Source organism: Caenorhabditis elegans, chromosome V (assembly GCF_000002985.6).
Source record: "Caenorhabditis elegans chromosome V".
Classification (NCBI taxonomy): Eukaryota; Metazoa; Nematoda; class Chromadorea; order Rhabditida; family Rhabditidae; genus Caenorhabditis; species Caenorhabditis elegans.
In genome coordinates this window covers 14716192-14741475 of record NC_003283.11, presented here as the reverse complement: position 1 = coordinate 14741475, position 25284 = coordinate 14716192, and the positions used below count along the sequence as shown (strand labels likewise).

Genomic DNA, 25284 nt, shown 5'->3' with positions numbered 1-25284 from the left:
GACCGGTACATTCATTTGTCATTTCTTTCATTTTCTTTTCAAATAAACGTGTACTTTTTCGTGTTGTAACTTTTAAACAGCAAGAACATAAAATTCAAGCTTTTTTTTTCTTTATTCGTTCGCCAAAATTCATTCCTTACATCAGAGAAATGATCTCTCGACTTCTTCTTCAAAAATCCGGAATTTTGGCTCTGGGAGCAACTGCTGCAAGTACTGTGGCTGTATGGCAAACTCGTACTGGCTTCTCCAAAATTCGAGAAGCTCCTACTGGCTCTACACCTGGATCATTGCCAACTCGCGAATCAATAATCGAATCCTTGAAAACCGAAAAACGATTTGATGTTTTAGTGATTGGTGGAGGTTCAGCAGGAGCAGGAGTTGCCCTAGACGCTCAAACACGTGGACTCAAGACTGCAATGGTTGAATACGGTGATTACTGTAGTGGAACATCTTCAAAATCATCAAAGTTACTTCATGGAGGTGTCAAATATTTGGAAACTGCATTGAAAGAATTTGACTACGAGCATTATCAAATTGTTCAGGAAGGATTGAATGAGCGGCTCAATATTATGAAGTCAGCACCATTTTTATCACAGACTTTTCCAGTTTTGGTTCCGACTTATAAGTGAGTTGGAAATTAATTTTGAATAACCTTTTTATTCAGTTATATTTCAATTTTTCAGATGGTGGCAAAAGATTTACTACTGGGGAGGAGTGAAAGTTTACGATTTTCTCGCTGGAAAGAATGTCCTGAAACCTTCAAAATTTGTAAGCAAAGAGGAAGCTATTGAGATCTGTCCAACAATTCGACAAGAGGGTTTAAAGGGTGCCATGTTGTATTATGATGGCCAGGGAAATGATGCTCGGCTGGTTCTCGTGGTAGCATTGACTGCGATTCGAAATGGAGCAAAAGTGAGTTGAAGCTGATTTTATGCTGGAAATACCAATAACTACTTTTAGTGTGTCAATCATACAGAATGTATTGGATTGCTGAAAGATTCTTATGGAAAAGTGAATGGAGCATTGGTGAAGGATCATATTTCTGGGGAAACCTATGAGATTCATTCGAAAGTAGTTGTCAATGCAACAGGACCATTCAATGATCATATCAGGGAAATGGCAGACGAGACAAGAAATAAAATAATAGTTGGAAGTTCTGGAATTCATCTAACAGTTGCCAAGTACTTCTGTCCTGGAAATGCTGGATTAATCGTTCCGAAATCATCAGATGGTCGAGTGATTTTTGCATTCCCATGGGAGAATGTTACGATTGTTGGAACCACTGACGATCCGACTGAGCCTTCACATTCACCAACTGTGACCGAGAAGGAGATTCAATACATTCTGAAAGAGATGAATAGGGCATTTGAGAAGGAATATGAAATTAAACGGGAAGATGTAACAAGTATATGGTCTGGAATAAGAGGACTGGTGCAGGATCCGAAACGACAAAAAGAGCATAATTCATTGGCAAGAGGGCATTTGGTAGATGTGAGTTTGAGTAAAACATGTTTTTAATCAAGCTGAAGCTTTTAAGGTGTTCCTAGTTTTCTGAAAAATAATAATCTGAACATTTTTCACCATCAAAACCATTTCATACTTTTTTGAAAAAATAGTTGAGCACCCTGAATTAAATTAAGATTAAGAGATAAGACTTTCGATTTAGTATTAAAATAGATTTCATAGTCTGGAATAATCCCACTTTCTTTCCTTGTAATTTAAAGTTTCAATGTTTAAAAATTTTCAGGTTGGACCAACAGGGCTCATAACCATTGCCGGTGGAAAACTAACAACTTTCCGACATATGGCTGAAGAAACTGTAAACAAACTTCTTGATATTAATAAAATTCTTGAAGCTCAACCGTGTGTGACACGTGGAATGATGTTTGAAGGAGCTCATAACTATACTTCAATGCTCTATCGGACCATATCTCAAAACTATGGAATTGAAGAACAAGTCGCCACTCATTTATGCCAAACGTATGGGGATAAAGTCTATGAAGTACTCAAACTATGCAAGTCAACTGGCCAGAAATTCCCAGTCATCGGACATCGGCTCCATCCAGATTTTCCATTTTTGGAGGCAGAAGTAAGATATGCAGTGAAGGAATATGCACGGATTCCAGCTGATATTCTCGCACGTCGTACACGCCTTTCTTTGTTGGATGCTCGAGCTGCAAGACAAGTTTTGCCACGTATCGTTGCAATAATGGCGGAGGAGTTGAAATGGAGTCCGAGTGAACAAATTTTTTATTTTGATGAAGGAATGAAATTTTTGAAAGTGGAAAATGGGAGTGTTCAATCTTGGAAAAAAGAGCATAGTGGAGTTGAATTGGTTAGTTTTTGATAGAAGTTTTAATTATAAATGCGGTGTACCAAAAATTGGAGATGTTATTAACTTTTTTTTTGAAGTGTGAACAACTACAGTATGATTGTTTTTAAAACTATGCACAAGGTTTTTACTCAATTGTTTTGGTGCATGTTTTCAAATGAGTCTAAACTAAAAACCCAGAAACACTACTCTCACTTTAAAGCTCTAATTTATGTACCATTAAAATCTTGAATTACAGCCTTGAAAAGCGGACGTTGCTTCCAAGTTTGAGAAACTTGATAAACGTAATCAATGATACTTCACGAGTCGAGATCTCCAGCAATCATTAGAAGATCAGAACGTCAATATTCCACAGGATGTACTCGACGATGTTGTTATGGAAGCAAATGAAGGGAATAAATATGTATCGCTGGAAGATTTACAAAAAGTGAGTTTTAATGTTCAATTGAGTTTATTGAATTTGCATTTTCAGATTTTTATGGATAGCAAAAACGGTTGTACGAAAGGACGTCGCCTGATTGACCACCTCGGTAATCTCAAAAAATGTGAATCACGACTTTGACACTATTTGATAACTCACTAGCTTCAGTGAGTCAATAAATTTAAGATTTTAAGATTTTCTCTAATAAAATGGTGCCTCGAAGACAGTTGATGGCTTGACCACGATTTACCAGTACAACAACATTAAAACTTCTGAGCCGCGTTGTTTCTACCAACTAAACATTGAGTTTCCAGAACATGATAACGAAATAGATCTAAATTGTTTCTGGAAGAATAATGTTTACGAGTACTCGGCTCAAACGAGGCAAAATAGTTCACCAGAGTTCAAAAGTCTCATTGATTTTTTAAACTTGAACTGAGATTATAAGCTCAAATCAACTTATGCGACTTGGAATTATCAGAGAAACATTTGGGAGAATAGAGCTACCTGATCGAGAGGAGAAAGCTTAGCTACTTTTTGTTTGAGCGAAAGAAAAAACACGCGAAAAAAAAAGATTTATTAAACAAGCTTATGGGTTGTACTCAATTTGGAGGTTCTTACGACGGACCATACCGTCCCCTTGAATCTACGAGCGTCCGCATTACTTGGTCAGTGTTGTTGGTTCATTCGACGGTGATCACAGAAAACAGCAAGAAGGACTGTTTCCTTTGGGTTGAGCACACCACATGTTGCATCAACTCCAAGTCTTCTCATGTTGGCGGTCTTGATTCCATATCCAGTTTGACGAGCAGACGGATCGGGTCATGGCGACTTCTTGGTGAATTTTAAAAAACTGAAACTAGTAAATTTGAAGAACGTACATAGCAACCCGCCTATCTCAAATGTGGATCTTTTAAATGGAATGGTTCACGCAGAATGAAAAATAACATGATTCGTTCCGATATGTCATTTGAAAAATTGTCAGACTTTGTAAAATCCTAACAAAATTTCCATTTTCTAATTGCTCACAACTGTTGGTTCCTTCCATTCAAACACCTATATTTTACTATTATTTGATTTAGCGATTACGATTGATTAGTCTCAATTTCTCTTTACGTTCTTCTTTTGTCTTCTTACCTTCCTTTCTCCGCCTTTATTTCCGCTAGCCTCCCAAAACATATGGTGGCCGTTTGGCACTTGGCCAAGATTTTCGCATGGTTAAACAGTCATTGTTCGTTCTGTTTCATAAGTGCCATTGGTTATGCAAATGACTTTTGTGGTGGGCTCATTGTGCAGCCACTTGAACCTTTATTCTGTATGGGATGGATTTTTATGCATTTTACATAAAATGTTCTAGGTTTTCAAATACCTATTTTGCTTTTTGAATTTGAGGGTTTTTAATTATTGGAATTTTGGTATTTTTTCCTATTCTCCATCACAGTTGTTGATACAATTTGAATTATTCTGTAAAATTTTCAAACTTTATTTTTTGAAGACTATCATTAATTTTTAATTTTTTAACTTTTTTCCAGAAAAAATTTTAACTTGTGTCTAACCAACAACCCTGGAAGCTGAATAAAATCCGAAATTGTTCGTAGATTTTAAGAAAAATTTCTCAACATTTTTTTCGACTTCGGAGAAATCACAAAAATCGATTATTTTTAAAAGTTTTCCAATTTTTTCCAAATAGTCTTCAAGCTTAAAAATTTTTCTATGTTTTTCCAAATCAGCCAGAACAAAATATGATTTTAAAAATTTCAATGAGTTGATAAAAGTAATTTTTTCTGGAAAATGTGGTTTTGATAAATATTTGAATTTGTTTTTTTTTAAATATTTTGTCAGTTCGCAACTCGGACAACCGAGATATGAACCTTGAACGCTGATAGTGCTCGATGCACCATGTCCTCTTTGAACTCTTACAACTGATATCTCGGTTCTTTTTCAGGGATTATGGAACTTTAATCTACAAAACTATTAAGTAATAGCTAACATTGTGTCAGTTAAAATCTCTGAAAAAAAATCAAAAATTTCCAAGATATTGGCTGGTAAAGTTTATAAGAAGGCAGATGCCCATGTCCATTGGCAGTAGATTTCAGAAATTTCCCTCGGAACAACCAAAAAACTACTAATTTTTCGACGAAACCCTTGCTCCTTGTACGTCCAAGTGGGGACTACAGTACACCGTTGTCATCAGCTTTTGATTCTTACCTGTCAAGCGTGTCGCCCGCCATAAAACAATAAGAATATCGTATATCAGTTATTCCATCGTTATGTCTCTGTCTCTTTGCCCCTCTTCATGCCAGCACACACACTTTCGCTCATTCCCTGTTCAAACATAAATACTGTGACTAGTGAAATGGTGATGACAAGAAGCCACTGACACTATTAGAGAACATATGAAATGGGGAGACGCAGAGAAAGTGAGAAGAGATGCGTGTGAAATAGAGCTGCGCGGGATACGGAGGAGAGAAACGCCAGGGCTCCCAGGACCTATCCTTATCCTCTATGACCTTTGAAAATCTTTTTGAGCAATGATTTGTTCTACTTGAACTTATTATTTATGAAATCTATAATACTCATGTTTCAGATGTTTCTCAGAAGCATCTCAATACTGGTGGTACTGTACACGTACCGATTGAGGACGGCTGATGGGTATATGTGTCATAAATGTGCAAGTACAGATGCTGTTTGGGTAGGTTAAATGTTTCATAAAACTGTAGAATAGTAGGTGAGACATGTTCCAAATTTATGAAGTTCAGTCAATAAACAAAGCCGTGGGACCAACCATGCACGTGAAAATGCAGTATAGTATCAGTGTAGATTCCATCAATATTATATTACTTATAAGTCTAGAAATAATAACTCCTTACGCGCATGGGTCTCGCCACGCTGAAAACGGGTTACTGTAACTCATGTCTTTATATGGACCGTCATTGAATTCTAGTACTCAAATTAAATGAACAATTGTTGGCAAGTTTACAAAAAAAATAAAAATATGATGCAATTTCAGCCCAGTTACAGTAACTCGTTGTCAGCGCGGCGAGACCCAAAATATGGTGAAAATGTGAATCTGTAGACGTATACGTATTACTCGAAATTGATCAGGTGGAACAGAAATCAAAATAGCCACAATTATCTCAAATAAACCATTTCATAATTGCTTATTATTTTTTAAAATTTTAAATGAAAAAAATGAAACATTTACCTATGAGATTTGGTCTTAGAACCATAAGGAATTCTCAGCTTTGTTAAAATCTTGACTTTTTCAGAACTGGGTTAAATATGGATTGCCTGTTAATCAAGGGGACTCAATCGTCAGTGATGACAAGTGTTTGGTAGAGAACAAGCTGAAAAAGGATGGGGATTCTTGTGCTGGATACTGTATGACAATCAATATTACAAGAACTGACGATGAAGCTGCTGGCAAGACGATTGGTGAGTTTTCATTTATATTTTAACAACAACTTGTTAATGTTCCAGCTATTGTCCGTGACTGTCAAGTTCGAACTCGTAATTTGCCTGACCTATTGGAATCTGACGCTCCTCTCTGCACATCCTATGAAAAATTGGTCAATCGCCGAAAGTGAGTTGTCTTCCGAAGATTCGAACAATGACTATTAATCTCCATTTTTCCAGTGTGAACATCACCACATGTTACTGCCGCGGCCACTACTGCAACGGACTCGGATTTGCCGAAGCGACACGACACTCCAAAGCACTCGAACTTCCTGTTAATTCCATTGATCCGAAAGAATCTTCGGGTTTTCCATGGTTTCTCGTCCATTTATCGCTGATTTCTTTTTTATCCTAACGCTTGTGCTGATACATTGGTTCAGCACATGCAGAAAGAAGAAGAATGAGCGGGAAGAATATGAAATGGGAAGGAAGCAGGAAGACGTGGAGGAAAATTCGTGATTGGTCACTTTTTTAATTCAATTAATAATTTTTACGTGTCAAGATTTGATTTTCTCTAGAGAATTGACTTAGTTTCTTTTATAATACGTGTTTCGATAAGCTTCAAGTTACATTAGCTTGCTTTTTGAATTTTTTTTTTGGCAATAAAGGCCTTTTTTACATAAAAACGATGGAAATCAGTATTAATTTTCTAAAATTAACAAACAAATTTAATTTATTCAACTCCGTAAATCTACACAAATCTCTTAATGTAATTGCGCTCCACCGCACACCACGCGCGAAACCTCATATTTCAAACAAAAATTTTATTTCGCTCGGGAAATTTTTCGCATTTTTCAATGATTCGCATCGATTTCAAATGATTTTGTTGCATTTTCCGCTTCCTCAAACAAAAAACATCAAAAAATCGTGATTCAATCACCGAAATCCCTCGCCAGATGACAGTTGTTGGTTATATTTGCCTCCATCATTGTTTTTTTCGCATTTCGCGCTTTTCATCCTGACCACTCTGCTGACCAGACGATTTTTTATTCGAACTCGATGAGGAGCACAACTGACGAATCGATAGATAATTTATGAGTTTCGAAACGATTCTCTATACTGCATCTGCCCTTCTTTTCATATTTCTATTGGTTCTGCTCACCACCGCTTTTCTCATCGTCCGACGGTCGAAACAAAGCAGCATAAACCTGCAGACAGTGGTGGTTACCCATGAGAATCCGTATGTCACGATGACCAGTCAATCGTCTAAAATGGTATGAACATCTGTTGCGCATCCATTGAAATGACCTCGAACATTTCCAAAACCTTGTTTAACTTCTCTTTTCCTCACTTACACACATGGTTTCCTCCTTCTTGCTAATACATGTTTTCTGAATGCTTTTCTTTCTCTGAGTAACTCTTTTATTTAAAAAAAAGTCTAATTTCCAGGATATCCCAGTGATTCTACCCAAAAGATTCAATATGTCCGACATCGAGCATAAGGTAAATTGAGAATTTTTAAACGGTTTTTCAACAAATAATTAAAGTTACAGCACTTACCACCTCACCAACCACCTCCACCAGTGCCACATCATCATCAAAACCAGCCAACTCACAATAACACGACTACAATTTCATCAGCTACGAGCAGCATTAACACCACAACCACGAGCAAGAAGCCAACAATTGCAGCTCCAACGGCTCCTTCACCGATTAAAAGTGTGAGTAAATTGACTGATTTATTTGGCTTAAAGCTTTTTAGAGCGAACCAATCGCATTGGTAAGCCCATAATCTTGCCATAATTATATTTTTAATTATATTTTCTATGTTTTCAGCTCTCAGACCACACTGGCCGTGTTATGCAACTGAACGGACACGTCGGATTCGATTCTCTTCCTCATCAGCTTGTAAAGAAAGCTGTCGAAGCTGGGTAACCATTTTCAACATTAATTTTTACTTTTAAATCTAAAAATTTCAGATTTCAATTCAATCTGATGTGTGTTGGAGAAACGGGAACAGGAAAAACAACACTTATAGAGTCTTTGTTCAACATGAAGCTCGATTTCGAGCCATGCAATCATGAATTGAAAACTGTTGAGCTGAGAACTTGCACGAAAGGTGAGCAACGAAAAGTCTACTGAAACAGAAATTTTGAAATTAAATTTCAGACGTCGCGGAAGGTGGAATACGAGTGAAGCTTCGACTCGTTGAAACTGCCGGATTTGGAGATCAGCTGGATAAAGATAAAAGGTTTTTATTTCAGAGATTTTGCGATTTTTGCGTATCCGGTCTCGAAACGACAAGTTTCATTGTTTTTTCAAAGTTTTTCAATTAAAAAAAAAGTTTTATTTATTTATTAAAAGCTCATTCAACAATACACTTGAACTATAACAAATTGTGAGAAAACTACGAAATTTTATAAAAATTCCGCAGCAACGAATATTTGGAATTACAGTAATCATTGAAAGCGCACACTTCTCGCATTTAACAAAAAATTGTCGTGTTGAGAACGGGAACCGTATTTTTGCAGCAAAAATCGCAAAATGATGCGTCCGGGTGATAAAAAAGTTATGATCTGAAAGGAAAAATAATAATTTTCAGTGCCAAAGTAATTGTCGATTATCTCGAATCGCAGTTTGAAACATACCTCCAAGAAGAGTTGAAGCCACGTCGAATGCTTCAGTATTTCAATGATTCGAGAATCCACGCATGTCTCTACTTCATATCACCTACTGGGCACGGGTAGGTGGAATATACTCTGAAATTAAGTTTCAGAGGGTTTTCAGAGGGTTAAGCTACAAAGCTTCTATTTAAAACCGCGGTGTGCGGCAACAATTTTGTTTTTAAAATAACATTTATTTCGGCTAAACCAATTGAAAAATGCACAACATTTCCAACTCAGAGTTGGAAATGCCATAGAAATTTCCTGCAATTTTCAACTTTCAGGTGATTTTTGAGCATTTTTCAATCATTTTAACTGAAATCAAAACTGTTTTGTAGAATTGCCGCGCTTTCCTGATTTCAAACTCTAAATTGTAACTAATTTTATCTAATCTTTCAGACTCAAAGCCCTCGATCTTGTAACTCTTCGCGAATTGGCTAAGCGTGTTAATGTGATCCCAGTGATAGCGAAATCAGACACAACTTGCAAGGATGAGCTTCTCAGATTCAAAGCGAAAATATTGAGCGAGCTGAAATCTCAGAAAATCGATATTTACACGTTCCCAACTGACGATGAAACTGTCTCAACGACGAACAAGGAAATGAATAAATCGGTTCCGTTCGCCGTTGTTGGAAGTATTGATTTTGTGAAGAAAGAGAATGGACAAATGGTTCGTGCTCGTCAATATCCATGGGGAATAGTCGAAGTGGAGAATGAATCACATTGTGATTTTGTTAAACTCCGTGAAGCACTTCTACGTACAAATGTTGATGAGATGAGACAACGAACTCACGAGTCACTCTATGAAAATTACCGTCGTGACAGACTTCGTCAGATGAAGATTGGAGATGGAGAGACTGGACCAAAGATTATTGAAAAACTCGCACAGGTATTATTTCAGAGAAAATATTGTTTCGTTTCACTGATTCTAAGCGTCGATTGCAGAAACATCGCGAGCATCAAGACGAGTTCAGCCGTCGTGAGCTTACTCTTCGCGAAGAATTTCAGAAGAAGCTTGATGTAACAGAAGGTGACATGAGAAAAGTTGAAGAAGGATTGGCTGCACGCGAGCGAGAGGTTCATGAGAATTATAATCGAGAGGCGTCGAAACTTGATATGGAGATTCGTCAATTGACTGAAGAACGTATGAAGTTAATGACCAAAGTGTCAAAGAAGTTAAGAAAGTGAATCTGTTATTCGAACTGTATTATGATTTTGATATTAATCCCATTTTGTTTTATTTCCGTTTTTTATGTATTTCAAATACACACTACACCCAATTTTTATCTCTATCCCCATCCCATCGTTATTGATTTGATCTTCACAAACTCCATTATTTTATCGCATATTATTTTCTTTTCTAAAATATATATTTCTTGCTAGAAATATACAGATCTATTATACCCGCATAATTTACTGGTATTATCACTTGTTATCGTTGTTTGTATCCTATTCGTCTCTCTCTCTCTCTCGCTTATCCCATTTTATTCGTGCCGCCTTTTCCGTGTTAAATGAATCACAACAATGCTTGATTTTGTGTGTATTTCAAAAAACATTTATACAAGTTTTAAAATTAAGCAAAAAATTATTCATAAAGTGGGAGAAGCTCTGCTTGAGCGGTGGCACGTCCCACCTCGTTTTCGCACAAGACAGTGAAAGTTCCGAAATGGTGCATTTGAACGTATGGAATTGTGAGGCGGCACACGTCAGCAGTATCCTCAATTATGACGTCACTGAAGCGCAATTTGTCTTCGTTAAACAACCAGCACACCTGTAATTATTAAAGTTTGCATAAATTTGAAATTACCGATAATGCAAATGCGCTCTGTCGTATAAGCTAGCTTACTCGTGGTCGAGGGCTTCCTAGTAGAACACAATCGAATACAGCTTTTCCTCCGATATGAACACGAAGGTCACCGAAAACCTGGAATTTCAATTATTTAAATTTAAAAAATTCTAAGCTTTTAACAATAGTTTTACCTTCAAAAATTCAGGAGCATAATTCCATGGATTGTTGGCGTACTTGTTTTTTGGGATTTCATAGGCGAGGTGGTTTACTTGCTGAAAAACTTGTTATCGGCCATGTACCTTTAAACCCGTGGTTACTGTAGATAAAGAATGTGAAATTTGCAAGCCTACTGCGCGGTTACAGTAGTCTTGTCGATTTACGCAGGCTCGTATACTCTGCAATGCTTTACAGTTTTTTTGGCTGAATGTTTTGATGTTCAATATATGCTTTTTAAAATTTAACATTCTATGATATCATAAGTAAATACCTCTGGTAGAAATAAATGTATTTATTGTTGAAAACCAACTAATTTACATCGACTTGAAGCACTATAAACACGTGGTGTCAGAGTGTCCCATACCGGTGTGATCTACAAAAAATGCGGAAACGAGACGCAGAGTTTCCAGCTGTTGCCGCACGGTTAAGAACGTGCTGACGTCAAACTTCTCTGAGCAACAATTCCCGCATTTATTGCAGATCAATCTGTGATGGGACAACCTGACACCACGTAATAAGTTGTAGATTGTCCATTTGAATTTTGAACACAAAAAGAATTGACAAAAACAGTTCAAAATCTAGTATTCTTGCCAAACACTGTAAAATTCTTATCCGCGTGTAGTACACAAGTCATGATCAACTCCTCCGCAGAACCACGTTCCGCCTACGCATTTACGGCATAAAAACTTATTGACATAGGTACTTCTTGCTAAATGTAAATTATGTTTTTGCAAAAAAGATGATTAATATTGTTCGTGTTCAACCGTACAATCTTCAGAAAATGCTCAACAAGCTCAATAAAAAAAAAATTTTTTGGATGTCAACTAATACCTCTAGAGATGAACCATAGAATCTCAGTCGTTTCTAGATAGAATTATTGATATTTCTTACCTTTGTCAACGGTGACACCTGTTGTTGAGATCTGTAGACTCCATCGACACAATCCACGTTTAACGTACTACTGTACTGACGTTGTGGTGGTTGTGGTGGAGAATACGACATACCAGCCAAGTCTTCTGAAAACTCAAAAAATCAATCAATAAAGCAAAGGTTCTAGTGGTAAAACTTTGAGTGGTGGTAAGACACTGGGAGAAATTTCGCGGGATGCTGCTCTCTGCTCAAGAAGAAGAGCCACGAGGAGCAAACAGTGATGGAGGAAATAGAAAATGAAAAAGAAAGGCAGCAGAGAAGGGAATGGTCGAATAGTTTGCGGGGGTGAGATTTGGAGGGATAGATAGAGATATGAGATTGGACAGCTTGCTTTGAAGTTTCGGAAAATAGATTTTCGATAAAGTTATAATGGGTTTTATATGGAGTAAGCAATTCAATACGTTTTTTGTATGACAAAACAAAAATGCATTACAATCTTGAAAATTAAAACTTTTAGAAAATTAATTGGATGTGAACCCGAATATAATATTTTTATTTCGTTGCGTCTCTGTGATCACTAGACTGCCGAGGCGAGGCGAGGGCGCCTTCCACCCGCCTCCTCACAAGCTGGGTTATAATAAATAATGTTTAGTGGTCTAGAAATGGTGTCCAAAATCAAGGAAGAGCCCGTAAGTGTATGTTTCAACAATTTTATGTTTCCAAAATTCTAAAGTTTCTCATCAATTTTATCGAAGTTAGAAAAATTTACATTCTCGGACAGACAAAATCTGTATAATTTATGATCCTCCTTAAAACAAAAATTACGTTATATTTGAAATTGAGCAATGAATTGAAAATCTTTTTTCATTCTGTGTGAACTTCTCCCTCCTCTTTCCACGTGGAAGATCAAACTTTGAGATAACCGGATTGCTATATGTTCTTGAAATTCGCTAGTTTCTTCAGTACGAGTTTTCAAAACTCCACCAAGAAGCCGCCATGGCCCAATCCGTCTGCTCGTCGAATTGGATATGGAATCAAGACCACCAACATGAGAAGACTTGGAGTTGATGCACCATGTGGTGTGCTCGACCCAAAGGAAACAGTTCTTCTGGATGTTTCCCGTGATGCCTTCGCATTCGGACAAGAAAGCACCAACAACGATCGTTTAACTGTCGAATGGACCAACAACCCTGATGAAGCTGCGAAGCAATTCAGACGCGAAGGGTGCCAAGGAGACGGTATGATCCGTCGTAAGAACTCCCAACTGAGTACAACCCATCTTTTTAATAAATCAGTTTATTTTCCGCTTGTTTTCTTCTTTCTCTCAAACAAAAATAGCTTCACTTAAGCTTTTTCTCTGGATCAGATAGATTTACTCTCTCCATTGTTTCTTTGATACTTCCGAGTCTCATAAGTTTTGCATACATCTTGTTGGCACCGAGTTGGTTTCAGCTTATAATTTCAGTTTTTTGAAAAATCAATGGGAAGCAGTCAGTAAAGATCAGAAATATGTGCAAAAAGACTTCGAAGAAATTTCACATGTGTTTTCCTGCTTTTCTCGAAACTTTTCAGTTTTCAGAATTCCGCTTTCCGCGAAAAACCAACCGATTGCCTGGTACTTTCCACTTTGCTTTTGTTTTCAATTTGATATGAGATCAGAAAATTTCCCTTTCATTGTTTAATCTTGAGCAACAACAATGAAAAACAGTATAATTTGGAAAATAATTATTTTCCAATTTCAGAAGACTAAAGCTCCCTATTCCTTTCATCTGTGGGCATTCATTTGGTGTCTTGAAAAGCGCACAGATCTATTCGAATATGTCTCGCCGCGGAATAGTTTACGGTTACGCTTTTTGACTATTGCGGCGGGAAATGTTTCATTTGTTCTTTTTTTAATCTATCAATTGGAATAATGGAAATCTTTACGAAAGTTCAGAAACATGTTTTTTTAAAAATGTGATACGAAATGTGATATCATTGATTTTTTCTTGTGGTAGTCCCATTCATATATTTACAACAATTGGAAAACAACTAATATTTTTCTGGAAATTGTTTTTTTATTAATTAAATGTGTGTTTCAAAATTTAGTTAATTGTAAGTTAAACATCATATGATAAATCTTTTGATATTAAATTTAATCAGATGTTTAAAATACACTAATATACCCAACCTTATCTCTCAGTCGTTAACTTTTCGAACGCAATTACCGATTAAACATCCAAACAAAATGAAGATTGGTCGCACTTTTTTCGTTTCTTCTCTTTGTATTTCTTGGAAAGAGATAAAAGCAACAAAAAAACCATTATTAAATAAAAGAAAACTAACAGAAAAACGAAGTAAAACACTAAAAATTGGCAGTGTTTCAAAAAAGCAAAAAGAAGAGACTGTTTGTTGACTTTTGGTGTATGTTTGCCGATGAACTTCTTCCCGACAAAATGTACCGCCCATTCATTTTCCGAGTCTTTTTGTTTTATTTATTTATTTATTATTTACAAGAACATTTATTAAGCGGCGATGAGACGGAAGTGAGAATAATGTAGAGAAAGGGCTATAACATTTTTCTCATTTTCGCAGGAAATCCGGCAACTGAAGTTAAGTATTTCTTCTTTTCATATTGGTAGTTTTCCTGAAATATAAATACTTCAATATTTCATTTTCATTTTATTTTTAAACAGAACCCCTAGTATTTGAAGACTCACATTTAATTTAGTGGAATTATTCAAAACTGGGAAGAAATCTTCGAAGTAGTCTACGTAGTCACCCAATTCCAAAGGTTCCCCACCAGTTAGCTTTTTCTCTTGATCATTTCGTCCTGGTGGTCGGGCTGTGACAATTGAGAGGCTGAGACTCATAAGAAGAATGTAGTGAATAATGAAGTTCATTTGGTCTGAAATTTAAAAACAAATTGAAAATAGTTGACAGTGAAGCTTGGTTATAGAGAGTGAAGGCTTTGACACTGCAACTCTATAAAAAAATCATTGAGATAATGTTTTTTTTTAAATTAAAATGTGAATGAAATGTAAGAATATAGAAAAATAATTGATTGATTTGAAAATTACTTGAAATTAAGTTATAAAGTGCGAAAAAAAATCTAGGGTGTGAAAAAATTGTTTGGGGGTTTTTTAGTCCCCAATGAAATATTTAAACTAAAATTTAAGTAGTTTTCAGGTTAATCAATTATTTTTCGTTAAAATAAAAAATAAAAAATTGAAATTATCGATTTTGTCGAATTATCGAAGTGTTCCAAATATTCAAGAAACCAAGATCGACAGTTTGGTTTTTTTTTTCAATACAATGTAATTTTACACTGTGAGCAACAGGATAATGGTATCTCACACCTTTTAAATTGAAAGTCACAATTACAAAAATAGTCCAAAATCTAGAAATTTGTTTTAATATTTCAGTTATCGAGAACTTTAACACCATTTCAATGGTTTTCAATACTTAAGTTTTCAATTAAAAATGCTCACAAAAAATTTAAAACCAAGAAATAAAAAATAGTTCGTTGCTGTGATTCCAGAAATATTATTCAGAACCGGCACTATAGTCGGCTTTTGAGACACCAACAAACGATGAACAACTAAAACCTTTTAAAAAATACTAAAATTGGAAAAAAATGTAGATCTAAAGCCAAATATTCTCTAGTTATCTTTTTTTTCTCGAAAAAAATTTGAAATATTCTCACACTTGCAAAGCCAATTAAAAAATAGTATAATAAAAATTTCCGAGATTTCTCGTATCAAAAATGAGCAGGATGCCCAATATGTAAAATCGACCGGATAAGCAAACATTACCATTTTATGGAGATTTTTAAAACTTTCACGGGAATTTTTGAGAAAAAGTTACTGAAATAAAAAATAGAAAATCAAAAGAAAATCTATAGAAACAGAGAAACAAAGAAAAATCGTAGTAAAAGTTCGTATGATAGTTGTTTTGGCGGTTTGGTAGTGTGAGAAGAAAAAAAATTATTTAAAAAAAACAGAAAACAGTGGAAAGAGAGATGAAGGAAGAAACAGAAACAACATTTTAAATGAGAAAATGAGACTAGTGACGGATCGTTCGTTGTTCAAATGAAAAGAAGAAGAAGAAGATGAAATAGTGAGATGACAACCTTGAGCGGTTACGGTTATTATGTTATGATGATGTGGGTGGGAGAATGGATTGAAGTGGGATGAAGTGGAGAAAGAGAGACAGGAATAAGGTGGACTTGAGAGAGATACAACATATGGTTAATGACCATGTACGAAGTTTGAACCTAGTTCATTCATGTGATTGATAATATTGTTGCAATAAAAAAATAAATGTACCCAACAACATCTGAAAGAAAGGGATCATAAGATTTTTGATATTAAAATGAATTGAGGATAACAACACCCTGATATCCGGTTTTCACAAGTTATGAGAACAAAGCATAAATTAAAAATGAATTATTTTGCACAAAACAGTTTGAAGGTGCGCAAAAATCTAAAATTCTGGCAATCGCCGGTTTTCAAAATTGACGCCGAAATTGCCAAAAATTCAATTCAGAACTTTCTGTTCATAACTTGTAGAAAACAGGGAAAAACTTATTCAGGAGTACGCGCCAACCAGGGGTGTGCGGCAAATTTCAAAATTTTCCAAATTCGGCAACTTAGCCGTGCTTAACAAGCTCCGAAAAATGTGATATTTTTTGATATTTTCTGGATCACCGAAACTACTGAATTCTTAACACACAATATGACATTTGAATAAGGGCTTAGATTTTGTGTCATTTTACTAAATTTTTGAGCACAACATCAATTGTTAAAAAAATTGTATTGTCAAATTTTGATGCGTGCGACAAACTTCAAAATTTGCCGAGATCGGCAAGTTCGGCAAATCTCTTTTTTTGAAATTTTTTGTGCTCGGCAAACGGCACATTTGGCCAACTCGGAAACCGCACACCCATGATAGCCCCTATTATTTGTGCAAAATTGAAATTTTGAACCAGACGCCCGCTTTTCAATTTTAAATTTTGGCTCCATCTGCCTTGAAAAAACTACAAATCGTTAAAATATGTTTATTCTACAAAAAGTTTTCACAGTTTATATACATTGGCAAGGGTTGAGCAAAACAAAATTCACAGACAAAAATGGAAGAAACATATCAAAAAGCGTTTGATCCGAAGCAGGGGAAATCATCATTATCACAATGTGTGATAAAAGATAAAGGTGAAAGTCAAAAATCGATGTGATTTAGGGAAGATTGATGTAGTTGACGATGATGACGTGGTAGTCGAGTAGAGTTCGAATGGCATCCATGAATTCATCAATGTTCTCGACGGAGAAGCCAACACGCAGTTTTGCACCAACTTCGATTACCACATTGGATTTTGATGGGGAACGGGGAGACAGTCCTCCGAGGGCTCTGGAATAATTTTAGATGAACTTAATGTTTAAAGTTTTCTAGTGTAGAAAAATCTTAACAATCACTTGGTTTCTGAAGTCTTTGAAACCAAGAATCAGAAGTGTACAAAACAAATTTATAATGGACATATTTTTGTTTTGGAAAATGGTTTGATTTTTGAGATTTAGACTTTCCTTTAATTTACTGATTATAATTTTTTAAATAAATGTTTGAATGGGTATTAAGTAGCGAAACTTTCAAAAATTGATTTGAAGTACTCCAAAAAGTGTAAAAACCCTGAATATCAATTTTAATTATGGTCTTCAATAAAAAAAAAACACTTGAATTTATCTGAAATAATAAACAGCTTCATATGTATGTTTTTTAGTTTAACATGTTTGGAACTTTATCTGCATTTAATAAGATTAGCAAATTTTAGAAATAAGATTTTGATCTTTTTGATCTCCTTTAAAGAAATCAAACATTTTCAATAATCTAGAAGATAAATCTCGAAGCCACCCACCGTTTAACGTCAAGAGCCCAATAGATGCTCGCCGCGGATGCTTTTCCCCAGATCTTTGTTGTCACGCTTTTACATGTTTCTTGCTCCTGAAAAAAATATTTATAGCTGAGAAATATGTGTAATAACTTTGAACTAGTAGTAAGCTTTTCAGGTAGGCACAGAATGCCTGCCTAGCAGCTAGGAACATCAAAACTACTCATGACTTTTTGGTGTAAATTTTCGATTTTTTGGTGTTTTCAGAAAATATACAAACACCTAAACATTCATTTTTTCGAATGTCTGGAAAAAAACTAACATTGAAATTTTTAAAAATCGCAGGTATGCATGTTTAACTTTGTGGAGGCTTTAAGAAATCTCAAACTAATGCAAAAAAAACATTTTCAAGTGTTAGTTTCAATTCAATTTCAAATAAATGTTTCCAAAATACAAACCTCAAACCATAACGTGGTAATAGCCTCCAGTGTTACAGTCTTTGTCTTTTTGGTCGGAAAATGATAGTTTTTGACAAACAAGGAGAATTGTCCGAGTCGAACGTATTCGTCTTCATACAGAATTGACATCTTTTTTATTATTTGTCTGAAAAAATCTAAAAATAAATGGGAAATAATAGAATATGTATTCGATAAAAGATAATGAAAAACAAGCGAGAAAATATAAAAAAATAAAAGGAGCTTGTTATTTGAGCATTGATAATCATTTGAGAAGTGTTTTCTTGAGAAAATTTATGGAAAAACAAGAAAAAATTATATAGATCTGAGAAAAGGACAAACATGGATGTGAGGTCTTCTCGAAGGAAAATAAGAGAAAAAAATGAAAGTGAGGGTGGACGGAGGGATAGAGAAATTGCTCATGCGTCAATGATATCTCTAGAGGATAAGATAAATGATGTTATATGATTATGGCTATTCAGGACAGATTAATGACAATTTTTTAGGGAGTTGGATAGGAGTTCAAGTCCAATGTGTACAATTATAATTCCTAACTCTTCTGAAACAGTGAATTGATAATAATTTTTTGAAAGCAATTCGAAGTTGTATGATATACACGACTTTTAACGATGTATCTTTTGATCAAAATAAAATTATTTTCAGAAAAATATCTCAAGAAAAAGAAATGAAAATTTACCAAAATTTCGAGTTTTTAAACCAAAGAATTTAATTCAATTTTTAGCAATTGAATTTTTTTCTAAACAGTAGTTGGTCTGGAATTCCTCAGAAAATTCTTCAAAAGTAGTGACACAAGCATAGAATATTGTAAAAGTCTCAGTGAAAATTAGAAACTTTCCAAGTTTTGCATGATACTTTTTAAAGGTGGAATTGCTGTTCGGTCTCAGTGTTAGCAAGTGACTTGACAAATGTTGGCGTTTAGAACAACTCTGTATTTTTGAACAACTACAATTTTTAAATTTTGATCTATTTTCAAATAAATGAATAGCAAAAATTGAGCGGTTTCTAAAAAAACATCCAAACTTTGACAGAAAGTTGATTTATATTTCGTTCATATTTAAATTGTATAATAGCAAAAAATGGTACTGCTTCTAATATATTCAACGTTAACTATGCAAGTAACCATATACGTGTTAACAAACGATATACTCTACGTTTAAAAGGAAAGTTTTTGTGCTCAGTCAATCTCAAAACAAGGTGCTCAGTTTTATAGGAATTTCCACACCTTTACAGCATCTTTTAAAAAACATATGATATCATTCTGAAAATATTTCTGAACTTCCTGAAAGCAAATGACTCAAAGCAAAACGTTTTTCTAGAAAAATCATGAAAAGCGCATGAAAACTTCATGTCTTGCTAGTTAAACTTCTTAAATGCGATTCTATTCGCGCGTCAAGAAACCAAATCCATTTTCAAATGTGTTTTCAGACCGGAAATACAGAATTAGTGGAATGACTTGGTTTCTTAGAATAAGGAAGGTGTGGATGCTATAATTTCTAGCAAAGAAAGTTAAGAGGATTACGGTAGCTACTTAATTTTTTGCAGACGAATTTTAATCTGAACAAATAAAAATTTTCAAGAAATTGAATGTATTGTATTCAGTGTGAACCACATTCTTTATGTGGGTTGAATTGTTATCAGCATAAGCTCAACAAATAGAAAATGGCTCAGAAAATATGGGATACGAAAACATGTGAGCAATCCTTTTTGGGAGGAGTAAGATAAGACGGAGGGTGGATTTGAGACAAAAATAGAAGACAATTTCCTTCGATAAGAGATTTAAAACAACTTCAAGAAGTTTATCCAGGTTTTGAGAAACCAGAAAATGACGTAAATATTGAGGAACTTGAGACAAAAATAAACTGGATTAGAGGTTTCAGCAACAAATTTATACTGGCTCAAATGAAGGTGGTATTAACTGGGGAATTATTAAACTTCCTGGTTTTGTTTTTTTATTTGATAGTCTGTCTACGATATAGTTGATGGAATAGACTGACTATTATCATATGATATAAAATATTAATTAATTACTTATCGTTTTTTGTCTGGGTAGCTGCACTTTGGAATCAAAAATGCAAGGCACCTGTTCACTTTTTTGAACAAAAACTTAACTAGAAATAGAGAGCAGTTGCCTACAAACTTATGTGGACCATTTAAGGCTTTTTGCTCAAGATAAATTATTTAGCTATAAGAATTTTTATTTAAAAACAACGATACGACAAGGTGAATGTAGGCCCGTAAATTTACGATGGGTGAGCAACAATTACCGACCAGCAATTCTACAAAATGTGCTAATTTTTTGGCATGCCAACAGTTTTGATTTAAATTTAATGAAAGAATATAGAAAATTATTTGCTTTTTCTGAAAATAATTTTGTTCTCAATTCAAATTGGAACTACTCTCAAAAATTTTCTGAGTTGGAAATTTTGGCCAACAAATGTCGATAATTCTCAGGATTTTTCAGATTTTTACAATTTTCAGATAAAGGAAATATTTGTCTATATCATTTCATAGAATTTAAATTTAAAAAGTTATTGATAAAAACATGATGCACTGGCTCATTTTGTAAAGTTGATGGTCGGCAAAGCCCAAAACTTATACATGTGAGTTATCGTTCAAATTTAGAAGTTGAATATCAGAAATTCAGAAAGTTCGTAAACGTTCGAAGAGCTAAAAATTCCTAAATTCTATAAAATTTTCTGAAATATTCCAACTGTATAGCTAAAAAAATGGTAATGGTAGACAATATAAATGTTTTTGTCTGGGAGAAGTCAATAGGGATGTCTAGGAAATGAAAATGATGTTATACTTGAAAACTCGCTCGCACTCTCACTATCAAATTTCTATCGGCTTTTATATAAAACTCCTGCTAAAGTCACCTTCGTCATCGGTAAATCGCTATTCATCCGCAAGCTGAATAGATATTGAATAGAATGTACGAGTCGTGACATCAATCTCTTCTTTTCTCTGATAATCCTAACCTCGGCCCCGCAGAGAGCTCGCGGCAACAAGCGGATCAGGATTCTTGGTACGATTAAGAACTATTCGGTCAGAAGCCGATTAGAATTCTGAAAATAGGGGAAATCTAGAAGATGGTTGGAGAACTGTGCTCAATTGGTTCATCTGATCGTTACGTAGATAGAGGTCAGGTACCGAGTAAATAAAACTTGAGAGGTTTACCGTTTGACGTCAATCTGCGGAGATGTTTTGAAAACAGGCACAACACAGCTGAAACCGATATGGTACACATATTCTGTAAGTACTGAACTGTGTTCTTCGGTTTTTCAATTTAGAAAATTGTTCCTTAAAAAAAATTAAAACGCTAGAACAATCGACCTTTTTGCGGAAAACATTTCAAACAAGTATAGCAGTATATTATACCATCCAGATAATCCGGATACCTAAAAGAGTACATTTGAATATCGTGTGTTTTTTTTGAAAAGAAATTTATAAAATTTTCACTGAAATTTATAATATTTTCGATTAAAAACGCTTTTCTAGGAATAGAAGTGATCCCAATTTGGGATCACCTCTATTCTCCTCCGACTCGCGCCTGCCCATCTCAAATGTTAAGTATTTTAAAAATTCTGGAAAATAACATATATCTCGGCCAATTTTCTCAATAAAATGTGTATTTTTTTCATTTTTGAATTGGACATTCAAAAAAAAATTTAAAACCACATCCGGAATTTACGCGCCATGTATGCTGCTGAAGCATCGCCAGTTTTTGAGCTAGTGATTTCAATTATTCATATTTTCTCACAATTAGGGATTTGTTTGAAAAAAATTAAACAATTAAATTCTGATGACCTCGCCAAAAACAAAAACTATTCTCGTTTTTAACGGCACCCTCTCAAAATGTTTAGTTTGATTAGTTTGAATTTTTATTGTTTGGTTTTTGGACAAACGCATCTCTCGCTGGATATTGGTTGTTTGTGAGAAAGAATCGTCGAAGTTTACCACGTCTCCAAAAAATGCTCAAAATTCTTTTGAATCTCTTGATGTTGTTCGGCTCGTCGATGCTCTTATTGCTTGTTCAATGCGGTGGAAAGAAGAAAGGGAAGTCTTCAAAATCGAATAGTGAAGCTGAAGATGAACGAGACGACGAAGATGATTCTGGGAATGATAAGAAGAAAAAGAAGAAGGGAAAGAAGGGAAAAAGTGACAGTTCTCAAACTGGACCAAAACCACCGAAGAATACGAATACACTTGCGGCGACTCAAGATCCAAACTACCAAACTTTGGCGGGATTGAACAATGATGCAGTGTTTGGACCAGGAGGTGGAGGTAAGATACTTAATCTTCTGAACGATCCAGAACCAATCTATTTTAGAAGGTGGACCTCCGAGAGCTCCAGCTCCGGGCTCAAAACCAGGAATGGCTGGAACACAGGATCCTAACTATCAGACACTGGCTGGTCTCAACAACGACGCCGTTTTTGGAGGTGGTGCAGGAGGACCCCCGAAGGCTCCAACTGTAGGAGGAAAAGCTGCGACCAATGATCCAAATTATCAGGTTAGTCTTGTATTGCGAAATCTCAAATATATAATACCCAATTCAGACTCTCGCTGGGCTCAACAACGACGAAATCTTCAAACCAGGTGGCGCTCCAGCTGGACCAAAAGCCCCACTTGCTCCAGGAGCAAAAGCTGGCACAAACGACCCCAACTACCAGACTCTTGCCGGACTCAACAATGACGACATCTTCAAGAAAGGTGGTGGTGCTGGTGGCGCTGGAGGACCTCCACGTGCTCCTGCTCAAGTTGGTGCGAAGGCGGCAACTCATGATCCCAACTATCAAACGCTGGCCGGATTGAATCAGGATATCTTTGGAGCTGATAAGAAGAAGTTTTAATGTGATCTGGAGTTATTTGTAGAAAGATTATGAACAGCGAATAAATATTTGAATAGTAGCCCGGTTTATGGATTTTTAAAAACACGAAGGTGCTTTAAATTTGTTTCCACATGAAATATGTGGTATGCATATAAATTGGTTAGCAGAGTCTTTCGATGCTTTTCGAGTAGAGCTGAAGAGCATTTTCCGAGGATAAAGTTTACCTTGCACTTATATATTTTAAAGATCTGCAGGTTTTCTTTCACAATTATAATCCTGTAATAAATTTCAACAAAGATCAATAACAATTTAAATTCAATTTTGAGGTAGCCAACTCTAGCCTATTTGTCGGCTGCTAATTATCGACTAACTGGTTCTTGCAAATCTTCACCAGATTCTCAGGGCGGATGGGAAAAGAAGGTCATTGAGCTCAGAATCTAGAAGCTGGAGAGGTTTTTATTGAGAAAGACCAAAATAACTCCAACTCAGTCTACCCCCGCCCTTTAATTTTGGAAAAGTATCCCTGTTGGGATCCGGAAAGCGCAGTTATTTGAAAGGTAAAATATGGATTTCGAAATTAAATAAATCACAATTAATCTTCTTCTCAACGGATTTACTCAATTCAGATGGACTAGTTTTTTGCAAATAATTTTTTAACGTTTCCAGTGAGCCGAAATTTGAGTTTCAGGGAAAAAGAAAACTCCAAAACCAAGATTATTGTCCCGTTGTGGAAAATCTAACTTTTAAAAACGCGATTTTCTAAAGTTCCATCTAGCTTTGTACATGCATTGCAATTGTAAAATGAACAACATAATGAATTACATTTTATTTTCACCGAAATTTAAGAAATACATTACCGAAAAATTGAAACAATTCTAACTTGATGATATAATTGAATTCCTCGGAATAGAAGACAAATCCAGCTTGAAGAATTGAATGTGGCTATTTACACAAAACATGATCGTTAAAATTTTAGAGGCTTCTGGGATTCGAAAGTACCAAACTTGGTTAGGTTCCCAGTTATTTGAAGAGCCAAAAGCCTCTTGAACAATTTCTTGGCTGATACATCGATTGTAAATGATAAAATATTGCATTCTTGAAGATTGTATAAAAATCTGAATTTAAAATTTCAGCCTTCAAAATAAAAAAGCTAACAAACTTTTTTCCAGACCATCAAATCTTGCAAAGAAACGGTTTCAAACTGAGCAGTTACTCTGTATAAAGTAAGAGACGGAAATTGAAGCAGCAAAGCTTGAAATGTTCAAATTGGAAGCAAGTCTCCATTGTTTCAGTTTAACAATTTCCAAAAGATCTAGATCATTGCATTTTTCCGAATAAATATGAAAATTCAGAGTTTTGAGTGTTTCTGGATGAATGTACGTCAAAACTTGTACAGCTTGAAGGTATTCCAATAAACTAATATCAATTGTTTCTACCTGAAGGAAGCGTCGTTTGGCTTTGAGGATGTGAACCAATTCTTCAAATATTTTAATATCTCCATCCGATTCAAAGTTTATAGAAAACCTTTGAAGTAGTGCCCGTTGATATTTCAATAATAGATTAAACACTTCACGAAACTCTGTGTAAAAATCTTGGGTTTTTATGAGTTTTGTCAACTTTCTATTCCTTCGGTGTAAAAAATATCCATCTTCAGTTTTTCTGCATATTACTCCAATTGATTGGCATTCCTTCAATTCAATATCACAGATAAGTAAGTTTGGAGATATTTCCAGAGAAATTGAATTGAGGTGAATATTTGGTTGGAGGAGTTGAATGCAATCATAGAAATGTTTGCATACCAAACGGAGTTTTAGACTGAAAGTAAGATGTTAACGGTAATAAGAAGTTTCAATAGAGCTATTATAAATTTTTCCAATTTGTTTCTAGAATTTTTACTATTTGTATATAATTGAAAAATAAAAAAAAGAGAGTATTCATACAAATTACAAACTGATACTTTTTAAATGGAACTCACATAGACTGTAATCCAACATTACCCAAAATATTTTTCATCACTAGTTCAGGCATTTCTTCTAGACAAGGGCGTGAAGTACGCATCTTCAGCTAGCAGCTTCTTCGGAGGAAAATGTCTAAAAAATAGCTGAACATGTCGTTTCCATTTCCCCTACACCTGACTACTGATAGCATCCCAGAGATAAGAAGAAAAAAAAACGAAGAATTATGACGATGAACAAGATTATTTCTTTTTCAAAGGGACAAACATCAATGCTATTCTGAAACTACGTGATTCCGAATTTCGCGATCCTGTTGAGTGTTCAACTGGAAGGAGAATAAATTCAATTTCAGATTCTTCAGGATGTATCTGAAACAGTTTTCACTCACCTCCTGGTATCTGTGGGTTTGCGACGAACTCGAAATTTCTGATTGACACTTCCATGAACTGATAAGAAACTGTACTTTCTGATTTTA

At 35.1% G+C, this 25284-nt stretch overlaps 9 protein-coding genes, 1 non-coding gene and 1 pseudogene across 13 annotated transcripts; 6 read left to right on the top strand and 5 right to left on the bottom strand.

Annotated features, from left to right (window-relative positions):
• Window positions 1-142: 142 nt before the first annotated feature.
• Window positions 143-2973, top strand: Y50E8A.6 (Glycerol-3-phosphate dehydrogenase). Its single transcript, NM_074239.5, has 6 exons — window positions 143-625; window positions 684-912; window positions 961-1491; window positions 1748-2335; window positions 2571-2759; window positions 2805-2973. The coding sequence occupies exons 1-5, from the start codon at window positions 150-152 to the stop codon at window positions 2574-2576; spliced, it is 1830 nt and encodes a 609-aa protein (NP_506640.2). The 5' UTR covers window positions 143-149; the 3' UTR covers window positions 2577-2759; window positions 2805-2973.
• Window positions 2974-3426: 453 nt separating this feature from the next.
• Window positions 3427-3566, bottom strand: Y50E8A.18 (annotated as a pseudogene). Its single transcript has one exon. A coding segment is annotated over exon 1 (140 nt).
• Window positions 3567-4524: 958 nt separating this feature from the next.
• Window positions 4525-6824, top strand: Y50E8A.5 (Protein quiver). Its single transcript, NM_074238.4, has 4 exons — window positions 4525-5445; window positions 6023-6188; window positions 6234-6336; window positions 6390-6824. Exons 1-4 carry the CDS (start codon window positions 5341-5343, stop codon window positions 6562-6564), a joined length of 549 nt encoding a protein of 182 aa, NP_506639.3. The 5' UTR covers window positions 4525-5340; the 3' UTR covers window positions 6565-6824.
• Window positions 6825-7238: 414 nt separating this feature from the next.
• On the top strand, window positions 7239-10412 carry unc-61. 3 transcript variants are annotated; one of them, NM_182356.5, is made up of 9 exons: window positions 7239-7423; window positions 7599-7652; window positions 7703-7870; window positions 7986-8080; window positions 8129-8268; window positions 8319-8400; window positions 8752-8892; window positions 9212-9701; window positions 9758-10412. In NM_182356.5, the coding sequence occupies exons 1-9, from the start codon at window positions 7244-7246 to the stop codon at window positions 9998-10000; spliced, it is 1593 nt and encodes a 530-aa protein (NP_872156.2). In that variant the 5' UTR covers window positions 7239-7243; the 3' UTR covers window positions 10001-10412. The 3 variants fall into 3 exon arrangements, with proteins under 3 accessions (NP_872156.2, NP_001041198.2, NP_506638.2); NM_001047733.5 differs by lacking the exon at window positions 7239-7423 and having other exon boundaries at window positions 7597-7652; window positions 7697-7870; window positions 9746-10381; NM_074237.8 differs by lacking the exon at window positions 7239-7423 and having other exon boundaries at window positions 7697-7870; window positions 9758-10381.
• oig-3 (Ig-like domain-containing protein) lies at window positions 10359-11833 on the bottom strand. Its single transcript, NM_074236.6, has 4 exons — window positions 11709-11833; window positions 10793-10873; window positions 10659-10736; window positions 10359-10583 (listed from the first exon to the last, which is right to left on the bottom strand). Exons 1-4 carry the CDS (start codon window positions 11817-11819, stop codon window positions 10398-10400), a joined length of 456 nt encoding a protein of 151 aa, NP_506637.1. The 5' UTR covers window positions 11820-11833; the 3' UTR covers window positions 10359-10397.
• A 788-nt stretch (window positions 11834-12621) lies between these two features.
• Window positions 12622-13035, top strand: Y50E8A.2 (Major sperm protein; the record flags this gene model as incomplete). Its single annotated transcript, NM_074235.3, has 1 exon — window positions 12622-13035. One exon carries the CDS (start codon window positions 12622-12624, stop codon window positions 13033-13035), a length of 414 nt encoding a protein of 137 aa, NP_506636.2.
• A 947-nt stretch (window positions 13036-13982) lies between these two features.
• Y50E8A.1 (Neuropeptide-Like Protein) lies at window positions 13983-14580 on the bottom strand. Its single transcript, NM_074234.2, has 2 exons — window positions 14387-14580; window positions 13983-14313 (listed from the first exon to the last, which is right to left on the bottom strand). Exons 1-2 carry the CDS (start codon window positions 14567-14569, stop codon window positions 14236-14238), a joined length of 261 nt encoding a protein of 86 aa, NP_506635.1. The 5' UTR covers window positions 14570-14580; the 3' UTR covers window positions 13983-14235.
• A 1209-nt stretch (window positions 14581-15789) lies between these two features.
• Y50E8A.20 lies at window positions 15790-15944 on the top strand. Its single transcript, NR_069995.1, has one exon. It is a non-coding gene; the product is annotated as an Unclassified non-coding RNA Y50E8A.20 (non-coding RNA).
• A 765-nt stretch (window positions 15945-16709) lies between these two features.
• Window positions 16710-18156, bottom strand: R08A2.7 (Peptidase_M16_M domain-containing protein). The gene is made up of 3 exons (NM_001028900.2): window positions 18006-18156; window positions 17575-17660; window positions 16710-17072 (listed from the first exon to the last, which is right to left on the bottom strand). Exons 1-3 carry the CDS (start codon window positions 18132-18134, stop codon window positions 16901-16903), a joined length of 387 nt encoding a protein of 128 aa, NP_001024071.1. The 5' UTR covers window positions 18135-18156; the 3' UTR covers window positions 16710-16900.
• Window positions 18157-21884: 3728 nt separating this feature from the next.
• Window positions 21885-22933, top strand: R08A2.1 (DUF236 domain-containing protein). Its single transcript, NM_074233.4, has 3 exons — window positions 21885-22307; window positions 22354-22535; window positions 22582-22933. The coding sequence occupies exons 1-3, from the start codon at window positions 21995-21997 to the stop codon at window positions 22873-22875; spliced, it is 789 nt and encodes a 262-aa protein (NP_506634.1). The 5' UTR covers window positions 21885-21994; the 3' UTR covers window positions 22876-22933.
• A 1117-nt stretch (window positions 22934-24050) lies between these two features.
• Window positions 24051-24977, bottom strand: fbxa-147 (F-box domain-containing protein; the record flags this gene model as incomplete). The annotated part of the gene is made up of 2 exons (NM_074232.3): window positions 24830-24977; window positions 24051-24669 (listed from the first exon to the last, which is right to left on the bottom strand). Exons 1-2 carry the CDS (start codon window positions 24910-24912, stop codon window positions 24051-24053), a joined length of 702 nt encoding a protein of 233 aa, NP_506633.2. The 5' UTR covers window positions 24913-24977.
• Between the last annotated feature and the right edge of the window lie 307 nt (window positions 24978-25284).

Coding starts and splice junctions, on each gene's coding strand:
- Y50E8A.6 (NM_074239.5), top strand. CDS start 150: ATGATCTCTCGACTTCTTCTTCAAAAATCCGGAATTTTGGCTCTGGGA. Junction 626..683: donor GTTTTGGTTCCGACTTATAA/GTGAGTTGGAAA, acceptor TCAATTTTTCAG/ATGGTGGCAAAAGATTTACT. Junction 913..960: donor CGATTCGAAATGGAGCAAAA/GTGAGTTGAAGC, acceptor AACTACTTTTAG/TGTGTCAATCATACAGAATG.
- Y50E8A.5 (NM_074238.4), top strand. CDS start 5,341: ATGTTTCTCAGAAGCATCTCAATACTGGTGGTACTGTACACGTACCGA. Junction 5,446..6,022: donor CAAGTACAGATGCTGTTTGG/GTAGGTTAAATG, acceptor TGACTTTTTCAG/AACTGGGTTAAATATGGATT. Junction 6,189..6,233: donor AGCTGCTGGCAAGACGATTG/GTGAGTTTTCAT, acceptor TTAATGTTCCAG/CTATTGTCCGTGACTGTCAA.
- unc-61 (NM_182356.5), top strand. CDS start 7,244: ATGAGTTTCGAAACGATTCTCTATACTGCATCTGCCCTTCTTTTCATA. Junction 7,424..7,598: donor CCAGTCAATCGTCTAAAATG/GTATGAACATCT, acceptor TCTAATTTCCAG/GATATCCCAGTGATTCTACC. Junction 7,871..7,985: donor CTCCTTCACCGATTAAAAGT/GTGAGTAAATTG, acceptor CTATGTTTTCAG/CTCTCAGACCACACTGGCCG.
- oig-3 (NM_074236.6), bottom strand. CDS start 11,819: ATGTCGTATTCTCCACCACAACCACCACAACGTCAGTACAGTAGTACG. Junction 10,737..10,792: donor ATGCTCCTGAATTTTTGAAG/GTAAAACTATTG, acceptor TTGAAATTCCAG/GTTTTCGGTGACCTTCGTGT. Junction 10,584..10,658: donor TAGGAAGCCCTCGACCACGA/GTAAGCTAGCTT, acceptor TAATAATTACAG/GTGTGCTGGTTGTTTAACGA.
- Y50E8A.1 (NM_074234.2), bottom strand. CDS start 14,569: ATGAACTTCATTATTCACTACATTCTTCTTATGAGTCTCAGCCTCTCA. Junction 14,314..14,386: donor ATAATTCCACTAAATTAAAT/GTGAGTCTTCAA, acceptor TTTATATTTCAG/GAAAACTACCAATATGAAAA.
- R08A2.7 (NM_001028900.2), bottom strand. CDS start 18,134: ATGTCAATTCTGTATGAAGACGAATACGTTCGACTCGGACAATTCTCC. Junction 17,661..18,005: donor TTACCACGTTATGGTTTGAG/GTTTGTATTTTG, acceptor TATTTTTTTCAG/GAGCAAGAAACATGTAAAAG. Junction 17,073..17,574: donor TGGGCTCTTGACGTTAAACG/GTGGGTGGCTTC, acceptor AAATTATTCCAG/AGCCCTCGGAGGACTGTCTC.
- R08A2.1 (NM_074233.4), top strand. CDS start 21,995: ATGCTCAAAATTCTTTTGAATCTCTTGATGTTGTTCGGCTCGTCGATG. Junction 22,308..22,353: donor GTTTGGACCAGGAGGTGGAG/GTAAGATACTTA, acceptor AATCTATTTTAG/AAGGTGGACCTCCGAGAGCT. Junction 22,536..22,581: donor CCAATGATCCAAATTATCAG/GTTAGTCTTGTA, acceptor TACCCAATTCAG/ACTCTCGCTGGGCTCAACAA.